This window comes from Hyalella azteca, unplaced genomic scaffold (genome assembly GCF_000764305.2).
Source record: "Hyalella azteca isolate HAZT.00-mixed unplaced genomic scaffold, Hazt_2.0.2 contig14391, whole genome shotgun sequence".
Classification (NCBI taxonomy): domain Eukaryota; kingdom Metazoa; phylum Arthropoda; class Malacostraca; order Amphipoda; family Hyalellidae; genus Hyalella; species Hyalella azteca.
Window position 1 is genome coordinate 1,624 of NW_025944279.1, and position 9,788 is coordinate 11,411.

A 9,788-nucleotide genomic window follows, 5' to 3' on the forward strand; every position below is an offset into this window, starting at 1 on the left:
TACGCATTCAAGTCATCTCCAGCACAGTACAAATTTAAAACTTTTTTCAAGGCTAATTTTGAAATTATTTCATTGCTAACGGAATATTTAACTTCAAGGAACACCTGTTTACTAAGATTGTATAAAAAAAAGATCGGGACCAAAAGATGCACTTGTGACATTTCTAGATTATAATTACGAGTACAATTTTAATACTTCCATGGAACATCCATTGTTTATGACACACATAAAGAGCCAGAGAGAGTTATAGATGCTTATTCCTTAACTTGCTTTGGTCAAAGCTTCTGCATCGCTGTTAATAGAAATTTTCAATGTTGCATGTTATTTAAAAATAGTCAACGACATCAATTTTAATATGAAGAAATCTTGGGCTTTGTAATATTATGGTTAGTCTGTCGGTGAGAAATGTTTTAGGAAGCTATAGGTCATTCTTTTTACTTGGAATTTAGTAAACGAGATGGAAATGAATTTTATGTTCAATAGTGAAGTAATTTTGATGCCTTAACACTAGAAGACTCAATGATCAATTATGTAAATTGTTGCGATGCCACTTGGGTAGTGAAAAAGAATACTTAACATATAACGTTAAATTTTATGGAGAAATAAATTTATCGGTTACATTACTGCCCCAACTAATCACAATAAAAGTTCTGGAAACATTGGATCTCTAATTTCATTCGCTCGTCAGTTCCTCCGTCGTGGGTGTCGCCCCCCGAGGACGTGTCTGCAGCCCTTGGAGGTCTCGCTGTCGTGTCGTGCGCAGCCCAAGGCTCTCCCGACCCCAGTCTGTCGTGGAGCAGAGAAACCGGTATGTTCCTCGTTCACTTTTGACGCACCCTTCTTCACCTCGTTCACTTTTTCAATTCCTCGTTCACTTTTTGTTCTTTGTTCACTATTTTCAGCGCTGTTCACCTTTGGCTCGCATGCTGTCCCTAATTCTCGTAATTCTATTCAGTTTCTACTGCATTGAACCTCATGTTTTATATAGGATGTGCCATTCTTTCAATAGTATATATATCCATTTACTTGTTGAAGAATCCATGAGAACTTTTTAGTAAATTCCATGCTCAGTCCTTTAAAAGGCGTATCTAATCCCACAATCTGCAACAGTACAGCATTAGCTGTTACTGGGCACCGTAGGAGACGACACGAGCATCATTTATATCTTTTGATTTCAGGAAAGTCTTCGTAAACGTTTTTGTTTCCACCCTTCATTTTTTTATTTCATATCTCTATTATTCATGTAACTTGAAGGCTATGTAATTATGCAGCATTTATTTGCACTGTGTTATTTTCAAATTAAAATGTGGTGCAAACGAGTATGTTTTCTGCGTTTCTTAAATGTAGTTTCCTAGTGAGGCTGAATTATTGTTTCACGTAAACTTTTCGTCATGCCTCGGTAGAAGATGTGTTTTTATGGGGTTACTTGCCCCTTTCAATGCATTTAATTTGTGAAGAGAGACTTCAACTTTCATTCACAAATAATCGACGTTTTGTGCTAGCTTCAGGGGAATGGGCACCAGTGGACCAAATCAGAAGTTCATCTGTGGAAGAATTCGTCACGCAATTTGAAGCCCGCGTTTCTCACCACAACCGCCTCCAGGCTTTAGGAGGTTTGCAGTTCGAAGAAAATGAACCTGATTTGGACGATAAATCTTCGTATTCTGAAAGCCTGGGTCCCATGGAGGGAGAATCTCTACACGCGAACGGGCTCGGGAGTTTTGCGTTAGGCACTGTAGATGCAGGTGGTGCAGGATGTGGTTCGCTGCAGGTGGTGCAGGATGTAATTAGTTGCAGGTGGTGCAGGATGCGGTTCGCTGCAGGTGGTGCAGGATGCAATTAGTTGCAAGTGGTGCAGGATGTGGTTCGCTGCATGTGGTGCAGGATGTAATTGGTTGCAGGTGGTGCAGGATGTGGTTCGTTGCAGGTGGTGCAGGATGTGGCTCGTCGCAGGTTGTGCAGGATGTGGTTCCAGGAATTTAAAGCAAAGATAAAACCACAAAAATTCACCATTTCTTTATAAGAGAAAGCGTTTCGGAGTCCAGCTCTATCGTCAGTTCATAACACAAAGTTCATTTTAGAAGAAGTTCAGTCCTAGAAACACAAGTACAATCAATTAGTAAAGTAAAATCCACTGTAAGTCATTAAAATGGAAATAAGCAAATGCGACATGAAATTAATGCTAATAGGCGGGCCTATCTATTTACTATTTCAAGAGGAAAGGAGCTAAAAGCGGGATTCACACTAGGCTTCTGTTTGAATATAAACAGGGATTATAGAATTGGTAGATCAGTAACCCCGGATGTGGATGCTAGAACTTTAAAATCACTATCGATCGCATAAGAACAGGGAGGGAACCTTCCTTGTACCTTCCTTCTATCCTTTTACCTGAAAACCGAGCCGATTCTAAAATTGTTAACTAAAAACACATAAAGATTTACATCCGGAAGGTATTTAGCGAATAAAATTTTTAATTCCTCTGCAGGTGGTGAGTTCGAGCTCTCGGTCGCTGCGCGTGACGTGGGTGCCTCCGCCTCGCAACGCCTCGCATGGACGCCTCCTGGGATACTACCTCGGCATCCGCCTCCGCCTCCCCAGGTGCGCCTCACGCCTCACATTCATGCAACAAATCAGGCATATTTTCTATTGATGCTATCTAAATCAGTTCCACTGTCTTGATATTTGTCATTGGGAATAGCTGGGGGTGTAGTCTGTAGTGGTTGATGTTTTAAATACCCTAAGCGCCACTTGCAGCTCTAAGACGTCTCATAAGCTCTTTGGTGTATCATAGAGTTGACTGCAAGACGTTGACCTCTTGACGTGTTGGCAGCACGATGGACGACGCAAGTGACGAAGGCAGCGCTTACAACTTCACGACGGTGGGCGGTAGCGATGCTTCGTCCACCGTCACGCACACCATCGTCACTGACCTGCATCCTCACTCCTTCTACGATGTCATCGTCAGGGCCTTCAACTCCCGAGGGGCTGGACCCTCGTCAGACCCTGTCCTGGGGCAGACCCTGCAGGACAGTGAGTTTTGCATCCTGTTGCATCGTTTCATTTCATGATCTTGTGTCTCCGTCTTGTGGCTAATATAGAAAAAAATGTGTTGATGGTCACTTATTTCTCCGTTTGATATTCTAAATAAATGTGTCCAGGGCAGCCATTGACTGCGGGCGCATTATTATGTACAAGTAACTCATTAGTATTGTAATAATGTCACTAGATTGCTTGAATCGCAGATTCACTAGAAATTTAAAAGTGAAGAAAACTCCACAAAAATTCAGCATTTCTCTATTGAAAACGTTTCGGAGACCAGCTCCATCGTCAGTTCGATAAATCTAGAACACAAATACAGTCAGAAAATTAGGTGGACGACTGTTGATCGTCAATGACAGTCACGGGACGGAACTGTCGGGGCTGGAGGCCTGGACCAACTACTCCATCACAGTCGCGGCCGCCACTTCCGTCGGGGTGGGAGCTTCTGCGGACAGCGTCTTGTGTGCCACCATGGAGGGAGGTAAGATTGCTTTTGGTACTTAAGAAGTACTTCTCTTCTAGCTTTTAAAACATCGTGATAATTCTCTAAATTCATGTATGACGGATGTTTGAGAATTAATGACGAAGGTTACTTTAGCGTTTATGACGAAGGTTTTGGCTTTTTAAATATTTAATGGGCACACATTTTTTCAGTTATATCATGAAAGTTGATGTGACATGATGGAAAAATCAGAAATTAATGGAGCAATTCTAGATTAATATTCAGTGAAAATAGATGAATCATTCATTAAGATCTCAAAGAAAGGTTTTCGTTGACAGCTCCATCAGCGCCTTCATCAGTGAAGGCCGTGTCTGCCGGACCGTCCAGCGTCTTGGTGGCGTGGCGGGCACCTGAGCAGCCTCGAGGACGCATAATTTCTTACATAGTGTACTGGCGCCCCACGTCCAATGCCTCCGAAGTCTTGCCGACCAAAAGCACCGCCGTAGAAGGGCAGAAAAACTTCTTGAAGCTCGAAAATTTGAGCGGCGTGCCATTACATGTCAGTCTATATGTAATAAATCGTCATTAAATACTGTTGCTTGTGTTAGTTGAGTGATTAAGGGCTGTTGGAAATCTATTTAACATGATTGTCATTTATGCTGTAAGTGTATAATTTCATTTCCCTGTCTCGTAATAGAGTGCGTAATTGCAAGTAATCAAATGCAAGGCATCGACCTGCCTTGCGTGCTCGCCTGTTGTGATCAAGTCACAGAAATGCGCGAAGTCAAAATGCTGACCGTTCGCTCATTTCTGGTCTTGCTAACAGTGATTTTTCGGCACGCATGATTGTTTCTCCCGTTTTACCCGCTCGGTGCTACGATTATTTGGAAATATGTCGTGTTGCAGCACCGAGTGTATTTCGTGTATTTGAAATATTTCGTGACAAAATATATGCCCGCGAAGTCTTTATAATTTGCAGTGCCATGGCAGCGTCAGTTTTACCGTGTCCTGCCCTACAGGTGTGGGTGACCGCGTCGACTGTTGTGGGCGAGGGAAGAACCAGTGCGCTGGTGTCTGTCGTCCCCAGCGACACCGGTCTGTCTATATCTATACGCAGTGATTATTTTTTTATACCTTGCTTCTTGGTTATTCGTTGCAGACGAGAGAGAGCAGAGGGGAAAAATATGGAATCACTCAATTCTGAGGAAAAAATTATGGAATCATGAAAAACAAAAGAACGCTGCAACACATCACTAGAGTTTTATTGCACCTCCATTGGCTTTTATAACAGCTTGCGGTCTATGAGGCATGGACTTAATGAGTGACAAACAGTACTCTTCATCAATCTGCCTCCAACTTTCTCTGATTGCTGTTGCCAGATCAGCTTTGCAGGTTGGAGCCTTGTCATGGACCATCTTCTTCAACTTCCACCAATGATTTTCAATTGGATTAAGATCCGGACTATTTGCAGGCCGTGACATTGACCTTAGGTGTCTTTTTTCAAGGAATGTTTTCACAGTTTTTGCTCTATGGCAAGATGCATTATCATCTTGAAAAATGATTTCATCATCCCCACACATTTTTTCAATTGATGGATAAGAAAAGTGTCCAAAATATCAATGTAAACTTGTGCATTCATCAAAGATGTAATGACAGCCATCTCCCCAGTGCCTTTACCTGACATGCAGCCCCATATATCATCAATGACTGTGGAAATTTGCATGTTCTCTTAAGGCAGTCATCTTTATAAATCTCATTTGAACAGCACCAAACAAAAGTTCCTGCATCATCACCTTGCCCAATGCAGATTCGAGATTCAACACTGAATATGACTTTCATCCAGTCATCCACAGTCCACGATTGCTTTTCCTTAGCCCATTGTAACCGTGTTTTTTTCTGTTTTGGTGTTATTGATGGCTTTCGTTTAGCTTTTCTGTATGTAAATCCCATTTCCTTTAGGCGGTTTCTTACAGTTCGGTCACAGACGTTAACTCCAGTTTCCTCCCATTCGTTCCTAATTTGTTTTGTTGTGCATTTTCGGTTTTTGAGACATATTGCTTTAAGTTTTCTGTCTTGACGCTTTGATGTCTTCCTTGGTCTACCAGTATGTTTGCCTTTAACAACCTTCCCATGTTGTTTGTATTTGGTCCAGATTTTAAACACAGCTGACTGTGAACAACCAACATCTTTTGCAACATTGCGTGATGATTTACACTCTTTTAAGAGTTTGATAATCCTCTTCTTTGTTTCAATTGACATCTCTCGTTTTGGAGCCATGATTCATGTCAGTCCACTTGGTGCAGCAGCTCTCCATGATGTGATCACTTCTTTGTAGATGCAGACTAACGAGCAGATCTAATTTGATGCAGGTGTTAGTTTTGGGGATGAAAATTTACAGGGTGATTCCATAATTTTTCCTCAGATTTTGAAATGACTTTAGTTTTGTGTCATGTCTGTGATCTGCTTTTTTCTACAAAGTTAAACAATTGAATGAACATCCTCCGAGGCCGGTGATTCCATAATTTTTGCCAGGGTTTGTATTAGGGCACTCTTTTGTTTCTCATCGTCTGTGGTCATAATGAAGGTAACTGGCACTCTGCTACTTGATAATAATAATAACCTACCTAATGCTATGTTAAAATTTATGAAAAAGTAAGGATAAGATGATTTTTTAGTTTTTATGATGAGGTGTTGATTTAGTTGAGGTGATGATTTAGGCGTAATGACAGTTGTAAGCGTTCCTTTGACTTGAAGCCACATTCAACTTGCAAGCTTCAATAATCCTTCTTTCATTCACCCTTTTGCAGTTGGTGCGGGCATTCAGGAGATGCAGTGGGAGAATATAACGTTCAGCCGAATATAACCTTCCTCTTATCCGCCATTATGCAGTTGGTGCGGGCATCTGGTCGGTGGGCGGAAGCGTGCTCGTCAATTGGAAGCAAGACGCACTCCTGCAATGCCGCACCGTCGGCGTGCCGGAGCCCTCCAGGACCTGGACCCGCGGACCGGAGCGCGTCGCCCTAAACTCCCCGGGGTGCGCTTGCCAGGTTTAACGACGCATTACCGCATAAATTTCTAATTTGTGATTAACAATTTCTAATGTTCAAAATATCTCATTGTAATTAAATGACATGGAACGTTTTTATAAAACTTAAAGTCCTTCACGTGAATTTAATGTTGATGAATATTAATTGAAAAAAATCACCATTTAGTTGCTTTCGTTGCATTTATATAATGATCCTGTTTCTAGAAAGAATATTCAAAAGTAAACTAGAAAATATCGTGTGAAATATTGATATAGTAGATAGTGCATGATAGTTAGGATTTATTCATATGAGACGTATCTTGCTAGTCTCGAAATTCAATGATGGACTGCATTAGATTGCAATTTTCATATGATCTGCAGTAGGAATACAAAGGCTTCGTGTCAAATGCCTCATTGGCTGCGCATTCTACAATTCGCAAATCTTTTCCCTTGTAACTTTGCCTCCGGCGATGTATCTTTGCCTCAACCTCGCGACTAGCTCGTCGAAATGCCTCCATGCTTATATATCTTGTTAATAATCAATAATAAGCATTGCTTGTTTGAGCGCAACACTAATATTCACCATCCGTCCGAGCTTTGATCATGGAAATATTTTCTGAGAATCCTGTACATGAACTAAAATTGTGGAATACTGTGCAAGAACTAAAAAATACTGTGCATGAACTAAAATATTTAGAAGGATTATCTTCGACAAAATTTCTAGATTTCAGTTTTTTATTCTACAGGCTGATGGTTGATAACAACGGCTCGTTAGTTATCAGCTCCGTGGACCGCAGCGCCAGTGGTCTTTACACCTGTACAGCGTCCAACATACACGGCACTGATGCCATCACCTACAATGTCATAGTTAGAGGTGAAGGTGCTGGAATATTTACTTGAAGTAACACTGAAAGTAAGAGACTTCGATTGGGAATTGGCAACCAATGAACTTGAATGCAAATTTTAGGGAAGATTTTTTCTAATCTTGAGAATGGCCGAGCTAAAAAGTACAATCACAGTTATAAGCTTATAACGGTTCTTGGTGTTAGTAAGCAGTTAAAAATCATCCCGTAATCTACTTAGTGTGAATATTATATCAATATAATAATTCAGATAATATCCATTTTGTTCAACAGTGCCTCCTCTTCCACCTAAATTGCACGTCACTGAAACAACAGCTTCGTCCATACGTCTGCAATGGGACGTGGAAGACGAAGGCGGTTCTCGCGTTACGCTCTTTAACTTGTACTACAGGTAAACTTCTCGGACATTTACCTCGCGTTGGTTCTTTTCTGTACTACAGGTAAATTTCTCGGACTTTTACCTCGCGTCGGTTCTTTTCTGTACTACAGGTAAATTTCTCGGACTTTTATCTCGCGTCGGTTCTTTTCTGCCCAATGATGACTATAATTGTAATGAAACTCATCTTGATTCTTACCACACTCAGCCACTTGCTATTACTAGTGCTACTTATCGTAGTTCGTTTGCTGTCGTTTCTCACATAGAATGTTCCGCCCAAATGAATAATTGTTCAACTGCTGATAATGTCTCTAAAAGTATTCTCTGTTCCACTACATTACTAATAATCATGTCAGCTTCTGTTCTATATTCATTATTGTAACACGGTAGTCTTCCGTACTAGTCGTTTGCATTGTCAATTGTAGGACTGCTAACGGCGAGGCTGTACAACTGGCTGTACAAGACAACAGCCATACAATCTACGGTCTCGAGTGCGGGACAGAGTACATCTTCTACATCACTGCACACAACGATATAGGTAATGCTGTTAGGGTACGTAGTGTAATAGCACTTTTTTACAGTTAGACATTTGGATTTTTGGTTTTAAGTCACCTCGGACGTGACCTCGTTCTGATAAGCACCGAAACTTGTTCAGTGCTATATGATCCACCACGGAGGTACGCGTTACTTTATCATTTGATCTGTTTATTTTGTGATAATTTTTCTGTTATAATTCAGTGGTGATGTTTAGATTTGTTCATGATTATGGTTATCAGTCTATAATTTATTTATCTGGCTTACGTAATATTCTTTTGTTGCTCAAATATTGCTAGTTCTAAATTTTCGCTTATTTCTTAATTTCAGAAAGGCTCCGAATCTTGAGACCGAAAGTAAGAACTTGAGCAAAGGGAACACACGGTTATATTTTGTCTTTATTTGTATTTGTCGTTTGCTTATTNTTATATATTATTTATTTATCGAATGGGCCCCGACATATTTGGTGCCGTGCCAGTCGTTCACGTAACTGGGTAGAGTAAAGTTAAGTTCCCATACCGTGCGTTTTCGGAGCCTTATTTCGTGTGGTGGATTCCATTGATCCAGGCAGCTGACTGTTGCACTTAGAATTGCCTGCCCTGTCGTCCAAGCGATCTGAGTCCTTGAAATGGCAAGTGCAACTTTCAATGATGATGCTGCGGCTAATCAAGAAGAGAATGATTTTATTCAAGAAAATCTTGAACATTTCAATAAATTTTTCTCACGTCTCAAGTTGAGGGAAGAATCTTTACCTCAAGAGTCCATTGATTCGTTGTGCCTGTTTAAGGATTACTGGGTGCATTATTTTATTGGAGACCGTCCCGTGAAGCGTAACGGGAAAGCCGAGAAACGTGATTTGCCCGGTAGTGTAACTGATAAGTCAACTGGAGCAATATCAAAGGGACATGTACGCCTTTCCTCGGATAAGTCCACGGAAGGCAGCATCAGCGACACGTCAGGCGACGAAAGTGACTATTCGAGCGAGGAAGATGTGCGGCAGCCTACCCGGGCTGGACGCAGCAGGAAAACCGCGCAGCTCGATCGGATGAACGTTGACGGTTGGAGAGACGTGTTCGAGAGACTGGATGGGAGGAAGGTGCCAGCGTTGGAGAAATATGACGAGGATTCGGGACTGCCTCTGAAGAAGTACTTCGTGAAGTTTGAAGCGTACTGTAAAGGAAACTTCAGAGGGAACCGTGACTCATGGATTGGAGAGTTGGAGAAGCAAATGCAAGGCAAGACCCTGAAGGCGTTCGAATCGCTACGTGATGTTGACGATTCATATGAAGACCTGAAGGCGAAGATTTGTCAGTGGCACGAAGACATGCGAGATCTCCGCAAAGAGAAGAATAGACGGTTGTTCAAGAAGGCGCGTCGAGATCCAGAAGAAAGCACGTTTCTATTTAGTAGCCGCTTGCAACGCCTCTTCAAGCTCGCATATCCCAGGAAAAGTTCATCAAATAGCAAGGAACTCCGGGACAAATATATCAGCAGCGTACCGAAGAAGTT

The 9,788-nt window shown here is 41.6% G+C and overlaps 1 protein-coding gene across 1 annotated transcript; it reads left to right on the forward strand.

Annotated features, from left to right (window-relative positions):
• Positions 1 to 688: 688 nt before the first annotated feature.
• Positions 689 to 1,843, forward strand: LOC108674283 (the record flags this gene model as incomplete). The annotated part of the gene is made up of 2 exons (XM_018162221.1): positions 689 to 808; positions 1,503 to 1,843. Coding segments are annotated over 2 exons (461 nt in total), but the record flags the coding sequence as incomplete, so codon positions are not given.
• Positions 1,844 to 9,788: the final 7,945 nt, after the last annotated feature.